General features: G+C 51.6%; 1 protein-coding gene and 1 long non-coding RNA gene across 6 annotated transcripts in view; one reads left to right on the top strand and one right to left on the bottom strand.

Annotated features, from left to right (window-relative positions):
- Window positions 1–510: 510 nt before the first annotated feature.
- Window positions 511–20745, top strand: PATZ1 (POZ/BTB and AT hook containing zinc finger 1). Of its 4 annotated transcripts, none has more exons than XM_002831027.5 (5): window positions 511–2250; window positions 3621–3684; window positions 10691–10862; window positions 17692–17764; window positions 19242–20745. In XM_002831027.5, exons 1-5 carry the CDS (start codon window positions 980–982, stop codon window positions 19273–19275), a joined length of 1614 nt encoding a protein of 537 aa, XP_002831073.2. In that variant the 5' UTR covers window positions 511–979; the 3' UTR covers window positions 19276–20745. The 4 variants fall into 4 exon arrangements, with proteins under 4 accessions (XP_002831073.2, XP_002831071.2, XP_002831072.2 ...); XM_002831025.5 differs by having other exon boundaries at window positions 17627–17764; XM_002831026.4 differs by lacking the exon at window positions 17692–17764.
- Window positions 7710–27749, bottom strand: part of LOC129052629 (uncharacterized) — a 47856-nt gene continuing 27816 nt past the window's right edge. For both annotated transcript variants that reach the window (XR_010139456.1, XR_008517709.2), the window contains 3 exons: window positions 19533–21034; window positions 18341–18656; window positions 7710–8913 (listed from right to left, as the gene is read on the bottom strand). This is a non-coding gene — a long non-coding RNA (uncharacterized LOC129052629). The remainder of the gene's footprint in view (window positions 8914–18340; window positions 18657–19532; window positions 21035–27749) is intronic.

The following is a 27749-nucleotide window of genomic DNA, read 5'->3' as shown; positions in this document are numbered from 1 at the left end:
CGTGCATCCTCTGCTTGGTGAGGGGGGGGCGCTCGGCACAAAGAAAGTCGAAAGTTTGCAGCGCCAGGCGGCCCGGGCTAGGCACCCAGGCGCGCACGTGCAAGGCCGGGGGCGCCGGGGGCCCCCACTCTTGAGCTCGCCGTTTCTTTTTTTTCTGCAAGCGAGAGGGGGGGTGTTGTTGGTATCGCCCCCTCCTTCTCCTCCCCCCAGGGGTGAAAGTGCAAGAGGAAGTGCAGCCGCTGCCATCTTTCCTCCGCTCCGAACACACGGAGCCCGGGGCCGCAGAGCCGCCGCTCCGCCGTCGCCTTCTCCCGGCCTGGGGAAGGGCCTACTCTGCCGCCGCCGCTGCCCGCCCGCTCCAGCCGCCGCCGCCGCCGTCGCCACCGCCCTCCAGGCTCCGGGACCCGGCCCGCGCCACCGCCCCCGTGCGCGCCCCGCCGCCGCCGCCTTCGCCTTTTGTTTCCTCCGCTCCGGCGCCCCCGCCCCGGCTCGCGCTTTGCAGGGGACGCAGCGCGCGCCCCCAGCGGGCCCGGGAAAAGCCGCGGCGCGCGCGCGCGCCTGCGCGGCGGACCCCTCCTTCTCCCCGCGTGCGCGTGCCCCTCTTGGCTGCGCGCCGGCGCCGCCTGGCGGGCGGGAGGGGAGGTGGCAGGCGCGTTTGCAGGAGGGGCGCACCTCTTCGCTCGCGCACCCCCCCGGAAGGTAGACCGGGAAGGGGAGGCGGGCGGGCGGAGAGGAGAGAGCGGCGCGCAGTCCAGCGAGGGCGGGGGTTGGCTATGTGGGGGGTGGTGCACCCCGCAGTCTAGACAGTCTGATCCGGGCTGGGGGCGTGTACGCTCGGCGCACCTGCGAGACTACAGAGCCCCGGGCCGGCACGTGTGGGGAGTGTGGACACGTCTGCTGCGCCCCGCTTCTCGCTGCTTAGGGGAAGGGAGGGGGCGGGCAGGTGCAGCGGCCGGGCTAGTGGGAGGGGGCGGCGGCCATGGAGCGGGTAAACGACGCTTCCTGCGGCCCGTCTGGCTGCTACACATACCAGGTGAGCAGACACAGCACGGAGATGCTGCACAACCTGAACCAGCAGCGCAAAAACGGCGGGCGCTTCTGCGACGTGCTCCTGCGGGTAGGCGACGAGAGCTTCCCAGCGCACCGCGCCGTGCTGGCCGCCTGCAGCGAGTACTTTGAGTCGGTGTTCAGCGCCCAGTTGGGCGACGGCGGAGCTGCGGACGGGGGTCCGGCTGATGTAGGGGGCGCGACGGCAGCACCAGGCGGCGGGGCCGGGGGCAGCCGGGAGCTGGAGATGCACACTATCAGCTCCAAGGTATTTGGGGACATTCTGGACTTCGCCTACACTTCCCGCATCGTGGTGCGCTTGGAGAGCTTTCCCGAACTCATGACGGCCGCCAAGTTCCTGCTGATGAGGTCGGTTATCGAGATCTGCCAGGAAGTCATCAAACAGTCCAACGTACAGATCCTGGTACCCCCTGCCCGCGCCGATATAATGCTCTTTCGCCCCCCTGGGACCTCGGACTTGGGCTTCCCTTTGGACATGACCAACGGGGCAGCCTTGGCAGCCAACAGCAATGGCATCGCAGGCAGCATGCAGCCAGAGGAGGAGGCAGCTCGGGCGGCTGGTGCAGCCATTGCAGGCCAAGCCTCCTTGCCTGTGTTACCTGGGGTGGACCGCTTGCCCATGGTGGCTGGACCCCTATCCCCCCAACTGCTGACTTCCCCATTCCCCAATGTGGCATCCAGTGCCCCTCCCCTGACTGGCAAGCGAGGCCGGGGCCGCCCAAGGAAGGCCAACCTGCTGGACTCAATGTTTGGGTCCCCAGGGGGCCTGAGGGAGGCAGGCATCCTTCCATGCGGTCTGTGTGGTAAGGTGTTCACTGATGCCAACCGGCTCCGGCAGCACGAGGCCCAGCACGGTGTCACCAGCCTCCAGCTGGGCTACATCGACCTTCCTCCTCCAAGGCTGGGTGAGAATGGGCTACCCATCTCTGAAGACCCCGACGGCCCCCGAAAGAGGAGCCGGACCAGGAAGCAGGTGGCTTGTGAGATCTGCGGCAAGATCTTCCGTGATGTGTATCATCTCAACCGGCACAAGCTGTCCCACTCTGGGGAGAAGCCCTACTCCTGCCCTGTGTGTGGGTTGCGGTTCAAGAGAAAAGACCGCATGTCCTACCATGTGCGGTCCCATGATGGGTCCGTGGGCAAGCCTTACATCTGCCAGAGCTGTGGGAAAGGCTTCTCCAGGTGAGGAAAGGCCCCTTCTTCCTCCCCTGCCACACGTATCTTAATCCAGAAAAGTCTCCTGCCAAGATCTGGGAGTGCGGGATTTGTGGGGGTCACTTGACCTTATAGAGCCATGCCAGGTTTGGGTAGAGTGTTTTAAGGGCCCTTATTTTGAGATGGTATGCCTGAGACCTGCTTTCCATTCCCTCAGGGAAGTTTTTTTGACGCTAAGTGTACCCTACTGTCTCCTCCTGGGGCCGGATTCCTCAGGCCAGAGCCACCGGACCTCACCATTCTTCTCCCAGGGCTCCCTTTGTGTTTCCGGCACCAGGCGTGGGGCCCCCTCTGGGGGCGGGAGACTGGGCTCCTCCAGCGACTTCCCCGCTTGAATGGCTGCCGAGGGAGGGACTGGAACAAGTGCATCTGGGACTCCCTACACTCCTGAGGCACCAGATTCCCCAACACAGAACACTGGCCATCCTGATCAGTAGACTCCAGCTGTGCCTCTCACACCACCCTGGGATCATGGGACACAGAGCTGGTCACCCAGAGCTGCTGCTTAACACCAAAAGCTTTGATCTGCTCTGACCTGGTAGCTCTAGAGCCTAATGGGACCCACAGAGCCCCTTTATGTTCTCAGCACAGAAAGGAATGGGGGCAGGATCTCTATGTAGGTTCACTTTCTAGTTAGCCTGTTGGGGAACTGAGGTTGTGTGGGAGCAGAGGGTGGTTTTGTTTTTCTCCTAAAAGGCCGGTTTTAACCTGGATTGTAGGACCTTGTGCATGTGAACACGGGGATGGAGAACTCCCTCAGAGGGCCCCAACCGGGAACCAGTCTTACCGGTCAGGCAGCCCCTGCCCACCTGCTCAGGCGGGCATCTGGCTTACCAGCCCAGCTGGGGACTTAAGGCTCCACTGCTTGGCCTCTGGGGACTGAATTCCATCCGGGTGGCATTCATTGGCTGCCTGTGGCGGGAGAGGCTGGGGGAGGGGATTGCTGAGTTTCTAAGGGGCTTTAGTCTGGACAATGAATCACACATACCCCCTCCTGGAAAGGCTGCAGTGAGGCAGCTCTGTTTCATTCTACTGCTACTGCCTCTGGTCCTAGAAAACACTGAGTTTCTGGTAGGGGGAATTGAGGGGGTGGGGAGGCAAGATCAGAGACAAATGCCCACTTCTCTTCCCCCTCCAGAGAAAACCAGGGCAGAGAGGCCTGGGCCTGTGGAGCCAGAACTGGGTGGTGACTTTGTCTTTGTCATGCTGGGGTGGGGGAGAGGGAGTCCTCTCCAGCAGTGAGTGTGTGTGTGTATGTGTACACACGTATGTATATGTGCCTGTGTGGTGAGGTCTGGCCAAGTTTCTAAAGTCCCTCTTGGTTCTCTCTTTTCCAGGCCTGATCATTTGAACGGACATATCAAGCAGGTGCACACTTCTGAGCGGCCTCACAAGTGTCAGGTAGGGGCTGGGCCAGGGCAGAGATGGGCTGAAGGAGATGTTGCTGTTCTCACGGTCGCAGCCATGAGCCAGCTGCTGTGTGTGCCGAGGGCCCGGCTGACTGCCCACCGCTTTGCACACCTCCCCTCTGTTCCTCCACCCTCCCTCTGCTCTCCTCCTTTGTTCCTACCCCAGGCCCCCTTCCCCCACAGCTGACGTTCCTCCTTCCTGGTTGCTTGGTCCTGGTTCCCACCCTGTCTTTGCCTTCACTCTGTTGCTTGGCTTTCCTCTCCTGGTGTTTGCCGGCTCCTTGGATGGTGAGCCGTACGGCACAGATGTTGTGTTGGGAGACCCAGCACTGCGCTGGGCCTGGCTGTTGGTTTCCAGCAGTTTGTAGGGACTGCAGGTTTTTAAAAAAGGGCTCCTGGTGGTCCAGCCAACCACTCTTCCCCTTTTCTGACCTCAATTAGAGCTCCTCCCGGGTCCCCTCAGCTTAGGGCACAAGGCAGTCGGGGAGGTAGGAGGTAGGGAGTGGGTGGTCCCCTCTCCCACACTGGCACCTGTTTAACCCATCCTGAGCCGGGGTTTCTGGAGGACTGGAGAGCAAAGTGGGCTCCTCTTCTTTGAGCTCTTTGCAAAGTAGCAGGTAGGGAAGGCTGGACCAGATAGATTCTCACCCTTGGTTTACCTGCTTGAACAATATCTGGGGGCCCTGCTGGTACCCAGAAGATTGAGTTTCCTCTCCTGGCCACTGAGCCTTCCTGTGTGGATAGCGAACACACCTCTGTCTTCTCCTTGGTTATCTCCCCTCTCCCATGCCAAGTTCCCACCAAGTGAGGGCGAGCCATGATTGTGGGGTGTGCACTGCAGTCTCTGATAGGATAACCTGCTTCTCCTTATCCTGTTGGTGGCAAGGGGAGAGGGTTCAGGGAGACCAGCAGGGAGGGATGAATGTGCCGTAAGTAGGCAGAGCCCCTGGGGGCCAGGCGTGGATGGTGTTCACAGGTGCTGGGCTAGGCAGTCTCCCTGGAGGATGACCCAGGGTGGGCCTGCTGGGATCTGTCTTTGCCTTGCTGTCTTCTCTCTGTCTGTCTCTGATTCTCTCATCACAGAGCACATTCTGACTCAGGTAGTGTGCTGAGTAGCCCGGGCAGAATAGGAGGAGCCCAGAGGGCAGTGGGGGCAAGCCCGGTGGCCTGGGGGGGTAACCTGCACTCTCTGCCCTTTTTCCAGGTGTGGGTTGGGAGCAGCAGCGGCCTGCCGCCCCTGGAACCTCTTCCTAGCGACCTGCCATCATGGGACTTTGCCCAGCCTGCTTTGTGGAGGTCGTCCCATTCGGTTCCTGACACCGCCTTTTCCCTTTCTCTAAAAAAATCATTCCCAGCCCTTGAAAACCTGGGCCCAGCACACTCCAGCAACGCTCTCTTCTGCCCAGCCCCGCCGGGATATCTGAGGCAGGGCTGGACCACCCCAGAGGGCAGCAGGGCCTTTACCCAGTGGCCTGTTGGCTAGCCCGGGCCTCACTGGAGAGGGTTGACAGTGGAAGGGAACAGGAGTGGCATTTGGCCTGAGATCCCTGCTTTTGGGAGAGGCTAACAGGGTGGTTCCTGCCCAGCATGCCCAGCTCCTCCCTGGGTGACTTGGAGTCTTTCCCATCTCAGAGCCCCCAAATGGGGGTAGCAAGGAGCACCTTTCTGGAACCCCCCTATAGCATCCAAGTTTCTTTCTGGGCTCTCTTGCCTTTTCCCCCCTTTCACAGATGGCACCCCTGGGCATCTGTCCTTGCCTAGGTGATTTTGGAGGTTGGTGCCTTCCTGGGAACTAACCACCAGCTTATCTGCTTCCCTTCCCCTGGCATCACTTCCCACAGGCCTGGGGTTTCTATAGACTGGGGCCTGGCCACCCCTTTCCCCACTCCAGGAGTGAGTCGGCCTCCAGAGAAGACTGGCACAATTCCAACTAGAGTCAACCCATGCTGCCCTCTGCCCTTCCCACTCAGATTTAGATCCTGCTTTCATTTCTGGCTAGTGAAGTAGACTTTTGTGTTTTTGAGGTTTATTAGCAGGTCTGCTCAGGAACCAAACTAATGAGTAGCTTTATATTGGGACACCCCAATATATGGCTTTGGGGGCTGAAAAAGCAGATGTAGACCCCCTCCCTCGGATCCTATTGGTGTGCCCTTTAGCACTCCGCAGACTCTGCGGGGTGAACAGGAGTGATGATAAAATTTTTCATTCTAACATTTGAGGCTTTGTGTGTTTTGTCCTTGGTCTGTGTCATAACACTGACATCACTGTCCCTTGGTGTACAAATGCGCTCCTGCCCTGCCCCTCCCAACATACACTCTCACAGACCTGCTGGCCCCTCCTCCAGCCCTATAGCCACAACTCCCCTAACAGGGACCCAGCAGGTGAAGACATGCTGGCTCTCTTGCTCTGGGCTGGCCAGCCAGGTGTGCCTGGGCTTGGTTAAACAGCAGGGGTATCTGTTGGCATGGTGTGGGGATGCTGAAAACATAAGAGGTGAAGAGACGGCTCTCTGGGAGTTCATTCCTTGAGTTCCCCACTGGCTAGGCACAGTCCGTATCGCTCATCCCCTCCTGATGCCAGAGAGAATGAAAGAGGACAGTTACAGAGACTAGTGCCATAGCTTAAGTAGAAAGGCCATCTGAATGTAGGGGCAGGAAGCCTCAGGCTTGACAGTGGCATGTCTCTTTGGGGCTTGGCCTGAATGTCCTTAACTGGCCCAGATGTCCTGGGTACTGCTGGATTTATGAGCTTAGTGGGCTGGGACATTTCCCCCACATGGAGTTCAACCTGAAGCTGAGAGGCTGGAGCAGCTCAGACCTCCCTACCTTCCATGGGCTCCACTTCTTGGGGGCTGGTTAGAGAAGGAATGCATTGAGATGGGCATATGCTCGAGAAGAAGGGGGCCAAAGAGCCCAGGGAGCTGAACCTTCATGCATTGCCCTTAGAGTTTTACAGGGCTGTGGGAGAAAGCTGCTCAAGACTACCTCTGAGGCTGCCTGAGTTCAAGGGCTACTAAGGGTGGGGGTGTGCACTAGTGCCCTTGGTACCACTTGGGCCCCATTCCCAAGCTGCTCAATCCTTAGGAAGAAAAGCTTTAGGAAGTCTGGGAAGGGAGCAGGACTGGGGCTCAGTGTTGAGTGGTGATGACCCGCACTCAGGGTGCCTGGGCCAGGACCTGGCAGGCATGGCCCTTAACTACAGCAGGTTGTCTAAGCACAGGGCTGTGGGCCGGGCAGCTCTTCTGAGTGCCACAGGCAGTCAAAGCATTCTGCCTCTGGCTCACTCTCTTCCTATCAGCATCCCTCTGTCTTCTCCCTGTCTCTAGGACGAAGAATGCTCTTCTCCTGACACCCCAGCATGGAAGTTCTGGATGTTCCCTTTGAGATCTGTCTCCCTCCGCCCCTTCTCTCCTGGGTTGTGTGACCAGGCTCTTTAATGTTCTGTGTTGTCTGAACTTCTGCTGTGCCTAGACTTTGGACTTTTACAGGCTCCCCAGAAAACCTGGGGACTGCAGCAACAGAGGGTCAATCCCGGCACAGAGAAGCCAATAATCACTTCAGCTTGGCTTTGAACACAGGGAAAGCGTTTGTCATGTTTGTGTTTTTTCCCCCAGCAGCAGATTTACATTCCTAATTCTGTTTGCTCAGGCGAAAGTTAGCTTTCATTCCTTGAGAGATAATCAATGGAGGACAGGGTGGGGGAAGCCAGCCCAGTCTGGGATTTTAATTTTGCTTAGCTAATCCCCAAATGGATAAGCCACTTGTGGATAATTGAAGTTTGGCTGTCCATCATCTTTAGGTAGCAAAGCATGACAGAGGCAAAGCCTTTAGAGGACAGATCCCAAAAGAAGGTTGGCAAGAGAAACAAGGCATCTCTTTCCTGTTCCTCTTGTGGTTCCCTCTCCCAGAGACTCTGGAAGACAAAATCCTGAATGTGCTTTCAGCCCCCGAGTAGCTGGGACTACAGTTGCCCACCACCATGCCCGGCTAATTTTTTTGTATTTTTAGTAGAGACGGGGTTTCACCATATTGGCCAGGCTGGTCTCAAACTTCTGACATTGTGATCCACCTGCCTCGGCCTCCCAAAGTGTTGGGATTACAGGTGTGAGCCACCGCGCCTGGCCTCAGCCCTGTTTTCTTACACCTGATCCATGTTGGTTCCTTTGAGTTCTGAGGCTTAGAACACACCCTCTCTCACCATTGGAGGGGTGGTCTTTGGGTCGCTGCCTGGCAAAGCTAGCTCTTGTCCCCAAATAAACAGGTGCACCTCTCTTTCCTGGGGGTGTTTATGCAGCCCCTGCCCTGGTTTAGAGACTGCTGGGCTGTGTAGAGGTTCGGAGTTTTTTTCTCCTACTGTGGCCTGTCACTGGGTCATGAGGTCCCTGGCTGACGTGGGGCCCACCTGTGGCCATGAGAGCAAGCATCATCCAGGGTGCTTTCTGACTTACCTACGTGCTGGAATTTCCTTGCACAAATCTGTTCACCTTTCCCTTTTGGGAGTCCTGGCTGCCAAGTACTGTACACTGTGTTATAAAGTATGAGCACCTTTCACTCAGCAGAAGCTCCCTCTCCTGAATCTGGAGATGGTAAGAGCACAGGCTCTGGGACTGGTTCTTAGTCCAGCTGTCTCATATCCTCTCAGGGCCTCCACTGGCCCAGCTGTAAACTGGGAGAGATCAGAATCCCCCAGGGTGGCCAGGAGGATTGGTAAAGTACTGGCCTGGGTGTGGTGGGGTGGGTGTGCTAGACTTTCTTTAGTAGCTGAGTCTTGTGTTTTAAGCAAGTTCACCTTCTAAAGGTTTCCTCATTTATGATATGAATACACTGAATATATAAAACAGATAAAAGCAGTATGTCATTGCTACAAATTCAGTTCAAATGTATAATGTTTACTTAAAAAGACAATGACAGAAGAGCTAGGTAGGCTGTGCTAACGTACACAGATATTTGGGACTGGGGTAGTAAACAGTGGTGTCTTCTACCTTGACAGCACTGCATGCATTTGTTTCTTGCTATGGCTGTACAGTAAGGAGACAGTTAGATGTCTGTATGTGTTGACAGTGTTCAGCCACTTACCTTGAGCTCTCAGATTCTCAGGATGTGCTTCTGTTAAAGAGAGATGGCAGAGGCAGTTCTGTTCTAGCACAAGGTAATGGGGTGGTCTTCAGTGGGTTACCATTTGATCTGTGACACAAAGGTGAATGTTGCTTTCTCTTACAGTTCTAAAACAGTAAACACACACACACACAAAAGAAATGAGTCAAAATTGACTAGAACCCATGAAACACCTCCCTGGAACCAAAATAGCTTGAAAGCCAATGGATTCAGCTCTTCTCAGGGCGTTCCCAATATTCTGTGACCCCCACGGCTGGAATGCCTTTGCAAGCTCCAGCTGAGGAAGGGATGTTGTGAGGAGACTGATCACTGGTACTAAGTCAGGTCCTCAGGTACAGGAAATGCCTGCCAACCTGGGTCCTCCTTCCAGGGTGCTGGTTCTGACCTTCAGCTCCTGACTCATCCGACCCGGGGGCCTGGCTGTGAGTTGGTGCTCAGCTCACACCACAGCTTTCCAAAGCCACGCTGTCTTGGAGGGTGATCACACAGCTTGCCTCGGAGGGCTGCTGTCAGGATGGGTTGCATGAGATAAGTGCCTCTAAAAGGCTGAGCACCATGCCTGCCTGGCACACAATGAATGCTTAATCAATACAGGGTAGTATCATCATCCTTGCCGTCACCAGCACTTCCCCAGCTTAACGTTTCACAAATGCTCTTTTTTTTTTTTTTTTTTTTTTTTTTTTTTTTTTTTTTGAGACAGAGTCGCTCTGTTGCCCAGGCTGGAGTGCAGTGGTGCAATCTCGGCTCACTGCAAGCTCTGCCTCCCGGGTTTATGCCATTCTCCCGCCTCAGCCTCCCGAGTAGCTGGGACTACAGGTGCCCGCCACCATGCCTGGTTAATTTTTTTGTTTTTAGTAGAGACCGAGTTTCACCATGTTAGCCAGGATGGTCTTGATCTCCTGACTTCATGATCTGCCCGCCTCAGCCTCCCAAAGTGCTGGGATTACAGGCGTGAGCCACCGTGCCCAGCTGGAGTGCAGTGGCACAATCTTGGCTCACTGCAACCTCTGCCTCCCAGGTTCAAGTGATTCTCCTGCCTCAGCCTCCCGGGTAGCTGGGATTACGGGAGTCTGCCACCACGCCCGGCTAATTTTTTGTATTTTTAATAGAGACGGGGTTTCACCATGTGGCCAGGATGGTCTTGAACTCCTGACCTCAGGTGATCCACCCATCTCCGCCTCCCAAAGTGCTGGGATTACAAGCATGAGCCACTGCACCTGGCCCACAGACACTTTTGAAGCCTCCGGCCCTTGTTCTGTCTGCTAATTCTCACGTCGTCAGAATTGCCACTGTCATTTAATGGGCTGCTTTTTCAATTCAAACTCACGAAAATATTACGAAGAATTATCTCTGCACTTTGTCCTGCCTTTCCTTTCCATTTCCCTGGCCAAGACTAATGTCACTTTTGAATAAAATGAATAAATATAATTCTTTGTATAAAACTAGGGGAAACCCAGGGATACAGAACAGGAAGGCTGGTTTATATGCCAATAACTCATCTGTAAATTCATGTAAATGTAATTCTGTGCATTATAGCTAATGCACCTAAAGTCAATTCTCAATGTCTAAGGATGAGCAAATGTGTAACTCTTCATTGTGTAGAGGGGTATAGAGCTTAGCTTGCCATGTCCTGGGCACATTTCCAGTAGTCATTTAGTTAGTACCAGTGATTCCCACTCAAGTGTCCCATAAGGAGGCACCATGGGAAATAAGAGCAGCCTCTTGGCATTCTGGGTAGGGAGCCTGAGCCAAACTCTAAAGCTGTCTTTATAAAAGGAGGTCATGTGATGGCCAGAAATTGCCTTTGCTTCATGGTGCACTTGGTGGGGAGTCAGGTGTGGGGTGCTGGGTTTCACATCATCCCATTTTCTTTTCTGCCTTCAGACCTGCAATGCTTCTTTTGCCACCCGAGACCGTCTGCGCTCCCACTTGGCCTGTCATGAAGACAAGGTGCCCTGCCAGGTGTGTGGGAAGTACTTGCGGGCAGCGTACATGGCAGACCACCTGAAGAAGCACAGCGAGGGGCCCAGCAACTTCTGCAGTATCTGTAACCGAGGTAATCTGCCCACTGTTTCCTCACTTCCAGAGGATGGGCCTGAGCGTGTATGGGAGGCCTAGGGGTGTCTCAATCACCCTGCCTCAGACTCCACTCTTTGCACAGCCGCCCCCCACTTCCCACTGAATGGTAAACACCTTCATCACCCAACTAGCTATTTGCTACCTCTTCCTTCCCAAGAAGCTTGGGGTGCTTAGAATGGAAAGTCCCAGGAGACCAGCAGGTCAAAACAGAAGGAGAGGTTCTTCCCAAGCTTGGGCCCATAACTCTCACCTGCTACTCAGATGGCAGGATGGATGCATTTTGCAGACACCACTGAACCACTGAGGTTGGTGGGGGAGTTAGTAGGTCCCAAAGTGGGAGAAAAAGAGGTTGGTCTGGCTTGAGAGCTTTTGCTGGTTGATTCACTGGCATATGAAATTCAGCAGCCAGGGAAGGAGGTTGAGTCTGGAGATAAACAAGGAGCAGGCACTTTCTAGCACAAGTGGTCAGAAGAGAGCCCAAACTCAGGTAGATTGTGGCCTTGAGAGAGGAAAGTGGAAGGTGCTCTGAGCAGGGCAGCATGCTTGAGGACAAGGTGGGCCTAAGTAGTGTCTAACTCTGTGGCAGTGGTGTTGTGTTGGGTGAAGTCAAGCCTGTCCCCAAGGTTCTGCCGGGTCTAGTTGGCTGTTGGAAGTGCTAGATGTTTGTGTTTTGCAAGCACAGCATCAGTGGAGGCTTGCACTGTGTGCTAAAGGAGGTTGGAGCAGCTATCTGTGAACGTGAGGATGCTTCTGCATGGTGTGCTTTGCTTTGGCCAGTGGGGAGCACTGGGATGTCCTTATCTCCTGGGGCATTCTTGCTTGTCCCAATGCTTCTGAAAGCCTGCTTAGTGGGTGCAGCACTGAACCAGGAGTTAGAGACCCAGGGTTTAGTCCCAGCCTCTCACTAGGTGGCCTCGAGTTCTCCCATTCCCTCTCTAAGCTTGAGTTTCTTCATCTCTCAAATGGGGTTAAGAATAGCCCCCTTTCCTACCTCACAGGGCTGTTATGAGGATCCCAGGAGACAAGGTAGGTGAAAGGAGCCGCACACTTGGGAGACTCTATCCTTGCACTTTGTAACAATGTTGGGAAAGACATGCTTGTTGACACTCTGGGTTGGACCAGGCACAACACTCCTGCAGGCCTTGGCGGAATCGTTGGGTGCCTGTACTGTGTTCATGTGCCCTGAGGTCCATGGTGGAAGGAGATTGCTGAGTAGCTGGGTGTTCTTGGTGTCCTGGAACTGGGTCCCTCCTTGCAGCTTCACACCTGGGGTTTGTACCACCAGGACACCTGCTATGAAAGCAGGGAAGTAGTAGTGAAGGTCTCTTAAGCTGTCTGTTCTGTCTTCTGACATGTCATTAGAGCCCATTTCTGACAGGAGCTTCCTCCAGGTTACAAGCGGTGGGCTTGCGCATGCAGGGAGAGTTATCAGGCTGTGGCTGACCGTCTTGACTGGGGCTGCCCCAGCCCTAGAAATAATATCGTTTCTTGTCTTGCTTCATCCTAACCTGGCTTCCTGACAGCTCCCCCAGATAACTCAAAACCTGCTGTAATATGCTGTTAGCAGGCATTTTGTCAAGTTTTCAATATGGAAGTTCCTAGTCCGAGAACTGGGGTCAGAGACCAGAGGCTGAAAACTGCTGAGTGGAGAAGGGTGCTCATGATAAAACTCAGAAAGCCCAAACCAGATGGTGGAGTAGGGCAGGAACTGGACAGGAGACCCAGGGCTACAGCCCTTGAAGCCCAGCTCAGGAGGAAAGAAAAACTGAGAGCAGCAAGGACAGTGGGAAAGTTGGCCCAGTTAGGAAGCAGCTGATGTGGCAAAGCCAACAACTATTGTACATTAGGATTTATTTTCCAAGGGCTGGTAAAGAGAACTTGGGCAACAGCCATAAGCTACATGACCGGAATGGAGAATCCAGAAGAGTAAACCAGAGTCTACTTTTTCTCAGAAAAGCCAAGACTGGGTCTGGATCACAGGCCAAACATCTCTGGGTCCCACAGCCAGAGCGGGAAGTCCCTTTCCTGCAAGAAGACTAAAGAAGGTGCTGGTCCAACCCATGCTGGGTACTCAGAAGGAAGAGAAAACAATTGCAGTTTTTATCAGAAGAGAAGGAGCAGGATTCTACTCCTGGACTCATTCCTTGGGCAGAAATAGGAAGAGACAAAAAAAAAAAAAAAAGGAAGAGCACCAAAAACATTGAGACATTGGAATCAAAATGCAGAGAGCTCTGTGTCCTCCTTTGCCATGCTGCCACCAAGCCTATACCTACAGGAGGGGTTGCACGAATAAACAAATGTTCTTATCTCTGCACGTGTTCAAACAAAGGCTGAATGTCAGAACAGTTAAGATTGAATAAGGTGAACTTCCAGGTGCCCTCAGATCCTTCAATCCCAACAATTCTTAAACAGTTGACTTAAGTATCTACCTATAGATCTGTCTTTTTCGGTTGTTGCCACAAAAATGACTCCTGGCTGCGAAGAATGGCACAGAGGAAAGGCAGCCTGACTCCTGCAGCCTCACACGTGAGTCAGATGCAAGTTGATGAGACAGATGACTCTGGCTTTGTCATACAGACATATCAGGATGTGTATGATACTATTTGTAGAGGATGATCATTTGCAGTGGAGGGAGTATTATGGCTAGAAAAGCTTGTTCCCACATTTTTGAATTGAGGAAATCAGTTGAGTTGAACAGTGGAAAAGGGAGGCCCTGGCTGAGCACCATGATTTTCTTCCTTTAAAGTTTCTGTAGCAAGATCTTTGTATATATGCCCATGTGCTGGTATGGTGAAAAGGAATAGATTATCAGGAATCTGCCTTTGACAGAGACATTTGAATGCAAACATCATTGCTTGAAAGGTAGAGGAAGCCTTCTCCCCAGTCAGAGGTAAGCACACAAGTGGATGGATGCAGGGAACCTGCTGTTCCCCTGGACTCACATCAAGCTATGTAGGCCCACTCCAACACAGTGCAGTTGGGAATGGCCCCTTCAGGGTTTGGACAAGGAGAAAGCAGTCCCTAACCCCTGCATGGATGTGGAAACTGCCAAAGGATGATTTGCTTCTGGAGTGCCAAGTGCAGGCACACCAGACAAGAAAATGCAACTGAGGAGCAGTGGCCTTTTGCTAATAAGACCATCGTCTCTGGAGTGAAAGGGCCGGTGGCTTGTTGGTTGTAGTGGCAGTCATATGTGTGCTCAGCATCTCCATTGCGTGGATGGCTGGATCAAGCTGCCTCTTTGGCTCTTGGTTAATCACTGGTGAATGGGTGAGTAAGTTTAGAATTCCGGCTAAATATGTCTGGCTTCAAAGACGTATTCTGCTCAGAAGCTCAGCTTCTGTTTCATCCTAACACTTGGCTGCTGAGTTGCTCTGTGTTTAAATTCTAGGCTTTAAGTGGCAGCTGTGGATCCACTCCTACCACCCCGCCATGTGGTTTTGCTATAGATAGTACAGTCTGCAGCTGGGTAAAGTCAAGAGGACTCAGCCACGTGTTTCTCAGACTGTTTTTCAGGAAAACTCAGCAAGACAGTTTCGCTCTTGTTGCCCAGACTGGAGTGCAATGGCACGATCTCGGCTCACCACAACCTCCACCTCCTGGGTTCAAGCGATTCTCCTTCCTCAGCCTCCCTAGTAGCTGGGATTAAAGGCATGCACCACCACACCTGGCTAATTTTGTATTTTTAGTAGAGACAGGGTTTCTCCATGTTGGTCAGGCTGGTCTGGAACTCCCGACCTCAGGTGATCTGCCCGCCTCGGCCTCCCAAAGTGCTGGGATTACAGGCGTGAGCCACCGTGCCCAGCCAAACTCAGCAAGTTTTTATTGAGCATCTGCTGTGTTCTCTTGGTATAGCTCTCCCAGTAAGGAGTAAACATAATAATTCCTGGTGCTCTCCCGCTCCTTTCTGTCCCTTTTTGATTGCAGCGGACCTGCTCTGGTTCATCATAGGGAAAAAGCTTCATGCTATTTTAGAGACCCCCCAAGGGATTAAAAAACTAAGGAAAGGCTGGGCACAGTGGCTCACGCCTGTAATCCCAGCACTTTGGGAGGCCGAGGCGGGCGGATCACGAAGTCAGGAGATCCGAGACCATCCTGGCTAACATGGTGAAACCCCATCTCTACTAAAAATACAAAAAAAAGTAGCCGGGTATGGTGGTGGGCGCCTGTAGTCCCAGCTACCAGGGAGGCTGAGGCAGGAGAATGGCATGAACCCTGGAGGCGGAGCTTGCAGTAAGCCAAGATGGTGCCACTGCACTCCAGCCTGAGCGAGAGCGAGACTCTGTCTCAAAAAAAAAAAAAAAAAAAAAAAAACCAAAGGAAAAAATTACCTTTTCAAGTGGTATCATCATATTATCAGAAAGTTCTGATATCTTATACTGATTGGTGGGAGCCAATGTCTCCTGGTTCTGCTTTGTTTTAGGGGACTCTACAGTACCACCCCAAGGGGCAGGGCTAACAGCCTCTTTCCCATTAGCCTTGTCTCCTCACTCCTGACTACAGCCTCCCTCTTAGGGATGTCTACATGGGACCCTCTTACACCAGTCTATACCCATGATTAGCCTCAGGCAGACCACTGCGGTCATAGCACAGGACAACTTGCTCTACCAGGCAGGGCAGGACACCAGCACCTGGTTTAGACAGATCTTTGAAGTAGCTGTATTGGGAAAGGAGGGAAAATTGGCCCAATCCCACATTTTCCTTCAGAACCACTAACTGCTGCTGTCAGAGGAGAACTTGTTAAATAAAGTTCCCACAGGCCAACCCTGTTTTTCCAGCAGCTTCCATTGTAACATACCATTATGGTAGAAAAATAACATAAGTGTAAATGGTAATAATGAAACCTATTGTAAAAGTCCACTGGATATTTCTAGGGCTCAGGGCTAAGACACTGGAACCAATTAACCCATTTATGCTGGAGGTTACAAACTTTTTTGTGAAAAATCAGACTTTAGCGATGATCTTGAGCAGTAGGATATAAATAATTCCTACAAGGTTAGCGTCCCAATAATGGAACATGAGGCATAAGTGGGTTAAAGCATCTGCCCAGTAGCTAAGGGCCAAGTTCTGGTGGCACATGATCCTGGGGTTGGAGTCCAGGTTCTGCCACTCAGTAGCTGTACGTGTGACCAGGTTACTTAACCTCACCAAGCCTCTTTTTTTTTTTTTGAGACAGAGTCTCGCTCTGTTGCTCAGGCTGGAGCGCAGTGGCGTGATCTCGGCTTACAGGTGCCTGCCACCACGCCCAGCTAATTTTTTATATTTTTAGTAGAGACGGGGTTTCACCGTGTTAGCCAGGATGGTCTCGATCTCCTGACCTCGTGATCTGCCCACCTCAGCCTCCCTAACCTCACAAAGCCTCTTATTTCTTTATCTGTAAAATGGGTATAATAGTAATCTGTAGCAAAAAGGGTGTTGGGCAAATTCTATAGAATAGTGCATGCGGTGTGCTGGGCCCTGGTATGCCATCAGCACTTGCTAAAGGTGAACCTTTATTACAGTTCCAGCAGCATTCAAAATGCCATGCCAATTCAGACTTTTTAAAAACAAATCTCGTGCAGACATTACACAGTACTCTTCGCCTCTGACCCTTTACCCTTTAGCAGTGGATCTCACTGTTATCCTGTGACTGTGTAATTTTGAAAGTGAATGGAAACACCTGATAATGAGTCAACCAGATCTGAAGTGGATTAAAGAGACACTGTCAGGGTGCTGGCACCCTAAGTGGGCCTTATACTAAAAAGCTTCAGTTCCTGCTAAAAGCACCTTCTGATCCTTGACTACAGTGGGGTTTGATGGCATACCTCCTTCCTGTGAAACCCAAGTCAAAATCCTTTTATCAGCCTGCCTGATTCTGTATCCTTGGATGCATGGCTGCTGTGGAAGTTGGCCCAAGATGTGTTCTTCCCAGCCTGAGATATCTCGTGGATCAGACTGACAAAAGCATCTGGGAGGTGGGCCGGAATAGTCCCAAGAAGGCCGGATTGTCCTCCCCCAAAATAAAGACAGAGATCATCCCTGTTTCTTCTCCTGTACGCGAACCTGGTGGATGCTCCAAAATCGAACCAAAACACTACCATGAATAAGAGATGACTGCACTCCTCTGACACAACTTCCTATTTTTGTCTTTGTTCTTCAAAAGGTCTAAACAATTACTAAATCCTGTTATACTGAAGGTGGGGAAGTTAGAAAAATAGAACATCTCCTGACAGGTAGAAGACGGGATCCTTGGAGGCGTTCCTTTGGGATTTCATTTTACCTCCATCTCATTTGTTGTCCAGTTTCCTTTTACAAGGATTAAGCAGGCATCCTGCTGGCTAGAATCCTGTGGCTTCCCTGGAGCCTCAAATTCTTGTCTAACCACATTTCTAGTCATGGTTCCTGCAGGAGACATCCACTCAAATCACCTGTTACTGAGGCACCAAGCAACCCTAGAGGCAGTTGGCCTCTGGCCCTAGCAGGAGCAGGATCTCAGGCCATCCCACCAGGCAGCCAGCCTCGGCCCCTCACCGCAGCCTTGCAGAGTGGGCTCTGCAGAGAAGCCGATTTGTGGACAGTGCCACCCTCCATCCTGAGTCACATGGCTCATGTGGTTGCAGCCATTTTTGAGCCAGGAGGGGGCCCCTTCTAGGTGCAGCTGACCTGGGAATGCTAGCCAGAGCGGCCAGAGGAGAGGAGTGGGGGAAGGAGAGAGGTATCTCTTGCTGGCCGCGGGATCTCATCTCCTTTTGTCTTGTTTAGGTTTCTCCTCTGCCTCCTACTTAAAGGTCCATGTTAAAACCCACCACGGTGTTCCCCTTCCCCAGGTCTCCAGGCACCAGGAGCCCATCCTGAATGGGGGAGCAGCGTTCCACTGCGCCAGGACCTATGGCAACAAAGGCAAGCGACCCCTTGCTCTGCACTTTGCTTCTCTGCGCAGACTGTGTTGTGGGGGCGCTGGGCTGGGCGTGGGGAGGCGGGAAGGCTGCCGGCTTTCTGGCTGCCTTGAGGAGACTCAGAGATCTGAGTGGCAGTGGCCTCCAGGACAAAAGTCACAGTGGGTATCTCACTCCAGGGCAGTGAGTGAGGCTTTAGGGCACTGCCGAGATCCAGCCTCCGCCTCCTCTTCCCCAGCCCTCCTCCCTTCCTCCTGGCCAGCCCCCACTGTCTGGAGCCCTGCAGGGATGCCCCGGGCCCTGGGCAGAAGAAGAGCCCTGCATGATGAGTCACTATGGGCCTGTCACTGCCTGCTGCCCTTTAGGATGGTGTGGAGCTGCGGCTGAATGCTTTCTCCTCTTTTGACCCAGTGGGCCGGTGGGAGCCAATGTCTGGCTTCTCTCACAATAGGGGTGGTTGGTTACTGTGAGTGGCCCTTTCTGGAGAGCCTCTGGCTAAGGTTGTGAGATGCATGGCAATAATGAGCTATCTGACTCCTCTGACTTGGGAGTTGGTTTGCAGAAAGCTCCCCAGGCCCACCTTCACTTGTTGATTCAGGTTGTTTTGTGGTATGTCACGTTGTCGTTGCCTTGGGGATGAGGCCAGGGGCTTGGCAGATGGTAGAAACAGCAGAGATGGCATGCTCCATGCTCCCATCACAGACCTCCCTTCCCGGCATGGCTCTCTGGACCCAGGCAGGAAGCTGCTGATTGGTGGAGGACTCCAGTATGGGCCAGGCAAGGCAGAGCAGCCAGGGTTGTCTCTTGGCCCACTTGTCTGGGGCCTAGGGTGGGGACAGCCAGCCGACTGAGTAGTACAGAGTTGCTTTCAATCTCTGTGCTTTGGCTGCTTGGCCCTGGAAAGGTTTTGGCAGAAGGAAGGCGGTAAGGACAGGGCTCATGTTTGCAGCATTAGGAAAAGGATTGGCTTCTGTCTGAGCCATTGATGGGGTCTACCCAGGTTGAGGACCTAATGGCTCTGGTTCTGCCTGTCTTGCTAGGGTGCAGCTAGTCTGGTGCAAGAGGTGAGGCTACTATTACACTGGCTCGGCATCATCAGAATACCAATTTAACCCCCAGAGGCACCCAGAAGAGCGCCTAGGAGTTGGGGGTCTTTGAGTTGTTCTGGGCAGCTGTAGCAGAGTTGCCCTCTCTGTATCCCTTCCTTGAAGCAGGCTGAGATGACGGTGAGCAGTACATGTGCAGCTGCATGAAGAGTCCACAGCAAGGGAGGCTGGCAGCCCTAGGGCCCTGCCGTTTCACCCCTATAGGCACTCCAGGCTCCCAGACTGACCAGCTGACCCTCCGTGGGTTCTGCCAGGGCAGTGGCTGGCCAACGGCTGCCCTCCACAGGTCTGTGAGCTGGCCCCTCATGACCCCTCCAGGAGGGGACATCTCCAGAGCCTGGCCTCATCGCTCTCCTATATTTTGTTTTTTCGTAGAAGGCCAGAAATGCTCACATCAGGATCCGATTGAGAGCTCTGACTCTTATGGTGACCTCTCAGATGCCAGCGACCTGAAGACGCCGGAGAAGCAGAGTGCCAATGGCTCTTTCTCCTGCGACATGGCAGTCCCCAAAAACAAAATGGAGTCTGATGGGGAGAAGAAGTACCCATGCCCTGAATGTGGGAGCTTCTTCCGCTCTAAGTCCTACTTGAACAAACACATCCAGAAGGTGCATGTCCGGGCTCTCGGGGGCCCCCTGGGGGACCTGGGCCCTACCCTTGGCTCACCTTTCTCTCCTCAGCAGAACATGTCTCTCCTCGAGTCCTTTGGGTTTCAGATTGTTCAGTCGGCATTTGCGTCATCTTTAGTAGATCCTGAGGTTGACCAGCAGCCCATGGGGCCTGAAGGGAAATGAGGCAGCTGCTGCGTCCCCATGGAAACAGCCATTTGGGGACTGCTGGGAAATGCTGTGAATGCGGAGGGAAGTGATGTTTGGGTTCTGTAGCTGAGAGATTTTTATTCATTTTTAACTGCCCCCCAACCCCACTCCAACTCCTTCTCCACCACCCATTCTCCCAATGGTCTTTAGAAATAGATTTTCATCTGATATTCTGCAGAAATATCAATGAGACTTGGTATGGGACAGGGGCAGAAAACACTACATAGGCCTCCAAGGCAAAACCAGTCCCAGTTTCTCTAATGGGAAGAAGCTGGAATTCCTGGTGCTCAATTCTTAGTGACCCCAATCCTATACCCAAATCTATGATATTCTGGGACCTCAGTGATTTTGGTCCCCTCCCACTTCTCTAGTTCGTCATCCTCCCTTCCCATATCCTTCAAAAGAACCACACTAGGGTCTCCACCCACTTATACAATGCGGATGCCCAACTGTTTTTAAGGAAGCCAGAAGCATCCCATGGACCATGGGGTGAGTGTCCTCCAAGAGCCCCCTGAGCTCAGCCCTCTTCCTAGAGGGCTCCAGACCTTCCTGAGCCCTGCTTGGAGGTGAGCATTTTCACTGCTAGGACAAGCTCAGCTATTGAGGACACCCCCACCCCAAATTTCAGTTCTTACGTGATTTTAACCATTCAACATGCTGTTGGGTTTTAATTCTCTAATTATTATTATTATTGTCATTATTTTTTAGGACCAGTTGTAGTGAATTGCTACTGAAAGCTATCCCAGGTGATACAGAGCTCTTTGTAAACCGCAGTCACACATTAGGGTTAGTATTAAACTTTGTTTAGATGTACCATAATTAACTTGGCTAGTTGATTGTTTGAAGTCTATGGAAGAAATAGTTTTATGCAAAATTTTAAAAAATGCCAGTCTGGTCAGGGAAGTAGGGGGTTTCAATGCTGTTGGGAACCAGGAAGGTGGGACAGCCAGCAGGTAGGGACATTGTGTACCTCAGTTGTGTCACATGTGAGCAAGCCCAGGTTGACCTTGTGATGTGAATTGATCTGATCAGACTGTATTAAAAATGTTAGTACATTACTCTATCTGCTCCCTTGAGTCCAGTTTTTCAGCTGTGGGGGTCTTTGGGACCCAGAGGTGGGCAGTCCATACCCCAGCACCTGGGGTGGGAGTGGGATCCCAGGAGACCCCTTTTCCGCTTCATTGCACCAGTTCCACTGGGATTGACAGGTAGGTGGTCCCACTGAAGACTTAGAATGCCAGAATTCACCCATGTGTTCAACAAATATCCACTGCTTGTCTTCACTGCTTGTGTGCCAGGCATGGTTTCATGCTCTTGGGATATGGTGGTGAACAAGACACCACTGTGAGGCTTAATGGGAGAGAAAGTCAACTTAAATATGAGTTCAGATAATGAGAAATACAAGGAGAAAAACTGGGCAAGGTGAGGGGACAGTGACAGCAGAAGGGTGAGTAGGGTGGACCAGGGAGGTGTGAAGCGGGGTTGGGGCTCTGGGAGGGAAGACTTATAGAGGGGATCTGACATGGCCTACCCAGCTAGCACCTGAGGAGGGATGTGGGCAGGGACTCCTCATGGCCAAGGGGCTCTAAGAAGCTCAGCAACTTGTCTCCCCCACCATGTTATCTACCTGATGTTAAGTAAAAGGTTGGTGCACCGTTAATGGTGAATGTATGAAGAAAAGAGGGAAAGAACAACAAACAGGAGGCAAGAAGCAAGCATGATGGAGAATTAACAGGAATAAGAATGAGGAACAAGAGGGGACAGCCAGACTTAAGGCACCCTGGGCATCTTGAGAAATCTCAGGGAAGCGGGAAACCCCTAAAAGGATAGAGACAGCATGTAACCTCCAAGCAAGAAGAAAACAAACAATGGTAAAGGAGAGAAAAACAGACCTAGGGGAACAAACAGCACAAAAATTTTTATACCCACATTGGTATCAGAATTACTTTGTTTTTTTGAGACAGAGTTTTGCTCTTGTTGCCCAGGCTGGAGTGCAGTGGTCTGATCTCGGCTCACTGCAACCTCTGCTTCCCAGGTCCAAGCAATTCTCCTGCCTCAGCCTCCTAAGTAACTGGAGTAGCTGGGATTAAAGGCATGCGCCACAATGCCTGGCTAATTTTTGTATTTTTAGTAGAGACGGGGTTTCACCACATTGGCCAGGCTGGTCTCGAACTCCTGACCTCAGGTGATCTGCCTGCCTCGGCCTCCCAAAGTGCTGGGATTACAGGCGTGAGCCACCACACCCTGCCTAGAATTACATTGTTCTGGTGTAAAGGTAAAGACTCTCAGCTGAATTTTTTAAAAAACAATTCTAAGCCATTTACACAAAATCCTTGGTAAGCTGCTGGGCTTTGTAGACTGTGTGGAATAGAGGCTTAGGCCATTAGATGTTAGTATCAAAGGAAAGGGTGACCCTAGAATGTGGAGGCCCTGTGGACACGTAGCTTTGTGTACAGAATCTCGTCACACCCCCCCGAGTGTTAGAGAACCTGGCCTTGAACCAAGGACTTGACTGGGCCAGCCCGAGTTCCTGAACTCATTTTAGTTCTGCTCCCTGGAGACCTGTGATCATGTCCATGGACAGGTAGGGACCACAGGTATTAGAAAGGAGTATCTGTCACATGGCAGGAGGGGAACAACAGAGCAAGCAGGCTGTTGCATCTTCCAAAGCACTGCTCCCTTGGCAGCCTGAGCTTTGGGAGGCCAAGGCAGGAGGATCACTTGAGGCCAGGGGTTTGAGACCAGCCTGGGCCACATAGTAAGACTCCATCTCTACAAAATTGAAGAACAGCTGCACATGGTGGTGCCCACTTGTAGTCCTAGCTACTCTGGAGGCTGAGGCAAGAGGATCGCTTGAGCCCAGGTGTTCAAGGTCACAGTGAGCTATGATCACGCCACTGCATTCAAGCCTGGGTAATAGAGTGAGGCCCTAACTCTTAAAAAAAAAAAAAAAAAAAAAAAAGGGAAGAACCACCTGAGCTTTGGCTATTCAGCTCCATCATCTGCTCTCTGCCAACCTTGGGGAAATCCTAAATCTCTGAGCCTGTTTCCTGATCAGGTCTTTTGTGAAGACCAAAAGAAACCATCATCATGAGCTAATCCCCTGCACAACCTATAAGGTTGGTTTCATTATTCTATTATCATCCCCCTCTTGCAGGAAACAGGCTCAGAGGGATGGAGGAACTCCCCTGGGTCACATAGTAAGTGGAAGAGTCAGGATTCAAACTCAGGTCTGCCTTGTCCTCAGACTTTACTCCTAAGCTCTCAGTGACAGTTTCTGGTTTTTTGTTTTTTGTTTTTTTTTTTAGACAAGAGTCTCACTCTGTCACCTAGGCTGCAGTGGTGCTATCTCGGCTCACCTCCACCTCCCGGGTTCAAGCGATTCTCCTGCCTCAGCCTCCCAAGTAGCTGGGATTACAGGCACACGCCACCACACCTGGCTAATTATTTTTTTGTATTTTTTGTAGAGACAGGGTTTCACCATATTGGTCAGGCCGGTCTCAAACTCCTGGCCTCAAGTGATCCGCCCACCTTGGCCTCCCAAAGTGCTGGGATTACAGGCGTGAGCCATGGTGCCTGGCTCACCAGTGCCTCTTGAAGGAGGAAATTCCACAGCCATGCCCCCTCCTACCTTGAGTGACAATGGTCAGCACTCACTCTAAAGGTACCTAAAACTTACCCAGAAGTATCATTAGCATCTCACAAATCCCTCCTGTCCATTGGAGGAGCAAGGTTGGCAGGATTCCCTCCAGTTTACATAATTGTGCCTGGCTGCTGAGCACCTGGCAGCAGTGTCTCCAGTATTCTACTCCTTACAAACTCTACCTCTCAGTCTCTCTCCCAAGGCTGCCTACCCTACTCTGCACCTCTCCAAGAGTGGAGGACGACTGGTAGATGGTGTGAAATGATTTTCACTGTGGGAAGGTAGGAGGAGGGCAGAATGATTAATGTCTGGATTTGCATCTCTTGCTAAACTGCTGTGAAAGGAAATACCAAATATTTATCTAAGAGACTAATCCATCCTAACAAAACAAGTTTCCTTTAAGGACAGGGCAGTGCAGAGGTAGGAGCCTCTGAAATAAAACTACTTTGTATCACTGTGAATGGGCATACCAAAAAAATAACTTATTTTTCCTTCAGGGAAGTCTTCTGCCCTCCAAAATCTGGCACCCTACCCCATGGCCAGTCCATACCAGGCAGAGGTCAGAGTCTGTGGCAGCAATGAAGAGGGACTTCGAGATTATTAACATCTCCCTCCCTCCTTCCAAGTCAAAATCTGTGCCCTGAAGCTGCTGAATGTTTTGGAGTCCACGTTAAGCAGCACAAACTCCATGAGCTGTGGGGCTTGTGTTTCATTTTTCAAAGCTTTTCTTTGGATGATGATAAACTATTGTTTATTTGTGAAGTTTCCTCTGCCTCTAAAATACTTATCTCTTGTCTATCTAAGGAACTCTTTTTCAGAAGCTCAGTTCAGATTGCCCCTTGCCTACAAAGCTTTTCCTGCCCCCTCCACAAGACAGCTTATGCGTATTACATCACTACCATGTGCCAAGCACCACGACAGGGGTCTTACATACATCAACAACCCTATGCGGTAGGTACTATTTTGTTCTCACGGAGTCCCAGAGAAGCAACTGCCAATGTCACATAGCTGTGAAGCGGCAGAGCCAGGACTTGAATTCGGAACTGTCTGACCAGGGAGCCCAGGACTCCATCATGATGGATGTGATACTTTGTGCCACCTCCCTGTTCTGCACATATTTCCACTTTTGCATCATCTTTTTAGGGATCTATCTCCCCATATGAGACCAGATTTCTTTGTTAATGGGGATCAGGCAAAGATAATTCATCTCTGTATTCCCATTGCCTAGAATAATAGTTCCTGGCACTTGGCAGCCACTAATTCATTCAACAGATATTCTGAGTGTGCTAAGAGAGACTTAATTCCTGTCCTCAAGGAGCTTTAGCATACAGTAAAGTAGCACAGGACATGGGACATACACATAAATAAGTGTCTATAACACAAGAGAGAATGAGGCATGGGAAGGGATGGAAAATACATGCTCTGGTGCTGTGGAGAAAGATGAGATGCCGTCCTGGTCTAAGATGCTGGCCAGGTGGCATTAGAGTAGGACCCTGGAGCATACTAGGACTGGGACATGTAGGGAGGGGGGCAGGGTGCTCACAGGCAGACATGGGCAAACTTGCCCTTCAAGTCCAAATAACAGCTGACAAACCTCTTCATGTCACCAAGGGAGAGAAAGGGCCCTTTCAGACTGTGTAGAAGCTGCTGGAAAATGCTGGCCAGCCATCGGACTGTGAAGAGCCCCAGGGGCAGGATAGACCATGTTCTAATGTGGAGGCCAGTTTGGTGGGAAGCATACTGAGGCTGGACACCAGGATGAACACAGGATAAAATGATGTTACCTGCCCTCACTCGAGGCTGCCTTTCCCAATAACACAGCCCCATACCTCACAACCCTCTTGCAAGCCCAGGGCCAGAGCTCAGGAGGAAAGGCCAAGCAAGAGCATTGGGTGGGAACCCAGGAGAGGTGGACATCCTCATTACATGGGGCCCCTTCCCAGGGCTCACCCCACTCCAGCTCCTCATAATATTTTAAAATGCTTTCAACTGTATAAACAAACAAGAGGCACCTGAGAACCCCAAATAGGCCATGCCTATGGAAGCCATATTCCCTGCCCGTTTCACATTTCCTCAGACTGTTGTTTAATGTCAGCCTGGGCATTTGCCCTCCACACCTCCTGCTGTACGGGATCATCCTTCTCATTAATACTGAAGTTAGAATGGCTTTGGCCCCATTCCATAAAGGGTGGGAGGCATCTCTTCCAACATCTCCAAACATGGTGAAACCCTGTCTGTACTAAAAATACAAAATTAGCCAGGTGTGGTAGCACACGCCTGTAATCCCAGCTACTTGGGAGGCTGAGGCAGGGGAATCACTTGAACCTGGGAGGTGGAGGTTACAGTGAGCCAGGATTGTGCCATTGCACTCCATCCTGGGCGACAGAGTGAGACTCTGTCTCAAAAAAAAAAAAAAAAAAAAGGTCCCTTCTCAAGCCAGGTGCAGTGGCACATGACTGTAGTCCCAGCTACTCAGGAGGCTAAGGCAGGAGGATGGCTTAAGCCCAGTACAGCCTGGGCAACATACCAACTCCCTGTTTCTAAAAAAAAAAAAAAATGTTTAAATGGTCCCTCTCTCCACTGGAACCTAGGGCTTTTCCTTCATTTTTTTTTCAAAATCAGTAGGTGCTCTGATGTTCACCCTGATTTGGGGACAACAGAGACTAAGTCATAGACAGCATATAAAACGCACTGACAGTCCAGTCCCTTCATACCTGCCACAGGGAACATCTCCCTGGTGAGGCTGTTCCTCAGTACCCTCAGCTGCCCTCAGGTGGCTGCTCATTCTCAATCTCTCCAGCCACCTGCCCTACTTCCTTGGCCCCCTCAATTCCTTCATCCTGGGCTTATCCCCATCCCCTCCCCAGAGACACACAATTCTCACTGTATTTTGCAGGGTACTTAGATTTTTTCTTTTTCCTTTTTTTTTTGAGACAGGGTCTCTGTTACCCAGGCTGGAGTTGCGTGGTGTGATCTCGTCCCTGCAGCCTCAACGTCCTGGGCTCAAGTGATTCTCCTGCCTCAGCCCCGCAAATAGCTGGGATGACCACAGGTGTGCACTGTCACACCTGGCTAATTTCTAATTTCTTTCATTTTTGGTAGAGACAGGGTTTCGCCATGTTGCCTAGGCTGGTCTTGAACTCCTGAGCTCAAGTGATCTGCTCACCTTGGCCTCCCAAAGTGCTGGGATTACAGGTGTGGGCCACTGTGCCCAGTCGAGATCTTTCTTTTTCTAATTATGAATTATGTTGAGTGGGGATAAGGAGGAACAGGGATTCACCTTTCATGTCCAAACAGATTATCAATGTATTTCCTGAAAAAAGACAATTTCCTAAGAGGAATACTGCAGCCAGCTTTTTAGATAGCAATCTTTATCTTCTCATTATAATATTAACAACTACCATTTAGTGAGCACACTTCTAATCCTCATGACCATGAATGGCAGAGTCATCTCCACTTCACAGGTAAGAAATGAGGCTCAGTCTGGGCAACATAGTGAGACCTCATCTCTACAAAAAATAAACAAAAAATTAGCCAGATGTGGTGGCATGAACCTGTAGTTCCAGCTACTTGGAAGGCTGAGGTGGGAGGATTGCTTAAGCCCAGGAGGTTAAAGCTGCAGTGAGCTGTGATCATGCCACTACACTACAGCCTGGGTGACAGAGTGAGATCTTGCCTCAATAAATAAATAAAAAGTGGTTATGAGAAAACAGCAGGTTTTAAAAGAACAAAATTGCCTAGGTGGTAAGACCTGAACAATGTTTAAAAAGATGGATGAAAGGCCAGGTGCGGTGGCTCACACCTGTAATCCCAGCACTTTGGGAGGCCAAGGTGGGTGGATCACTTGAGCCCAGGAGTTCGAGACCAGCCTGGGCAACATGGCAAAACCCCATCTCTACAAAAATACAAAAATTAGCCTGGCATGGTGGGTGTGCACCTGTAGTCCCAGCTACTCAGGAGCCTGGGAGGTGGAGGTTACAGCGAGCCGAGATTGTGCCACTGCATTCCAGCCTGGGTAACAGAGGGAGACCCCGTCTCAATCAATCAATCAATCAAATAAAAAGATACATAGAAAAAAGACTGGAAGGAAATGCAGTTGCAACAGGTTTATTGGGGTGCCTCATCCTACATAAATATAAGCATTTTTAGTGATTTTCACTAGCCATCCTCAGTAACACCATGTCAAGTTCCTCTTTTCCAGTGGGTAGCTTAATGATGGCTGCCATAGACTCAGCTGCTTTCAGGAATTAGAACAGTCTCCAACTGGTATTTAAGATTCATTTAAAATGTTTACATAAAAATATTCATTTAAAAATGTCCATCTCGGCTGGGTACAGTGGCTCATGCCTGTAATCCCAGCACTTTAGGAGGCTGAGGTGGGTGGATCACTTGAGGTCAGGAGTCGAGACCAGCCTGACCAAC

This window comes from Pongo abelii, chromosome 23 (genome assembly GCF_028885655.2).
Source record: "Pongo abelii isolate AG06213 chromosome 23, NHGRI_mPonAbe1-v2.0_pri, whole genome shotgun sequence".
Taxonomy (NCBI): domain Eukaryota; kingdom Metazoa; phylum Chordata; class Mammalia; order Primates; family Hominidae; genus Pongo; species Pongo abelii.
Note: the sequence above shows the minus strand (reverse complement) of the source record. Positions and strands in the feature narration are given on the sequence as shown.

Coding starts and splice junctions, on each gene's coding strand:
- PATZ1 (XM_002831025.5), top strand. CDS start 980: ATGGAGCGGGTAAACGACGCTTCCTGCGGCCCGTCTGGCTGCTACACA. Junction 3,685..10,690: donor AGCGGCCTCACAAGTGTCAG/GTAGGGGCTGGG, acceptor TTCTGCCTTCAG/ACCTGCAATGCTTCTTTTGC. Junction 10,863..17,626: donor CTGCAGTATCTGTAACCGAG/GTAATCTGCCCA, acceptor TGTCTTGTTTAG/GTTTCTCCTCTGCCTCCTAC.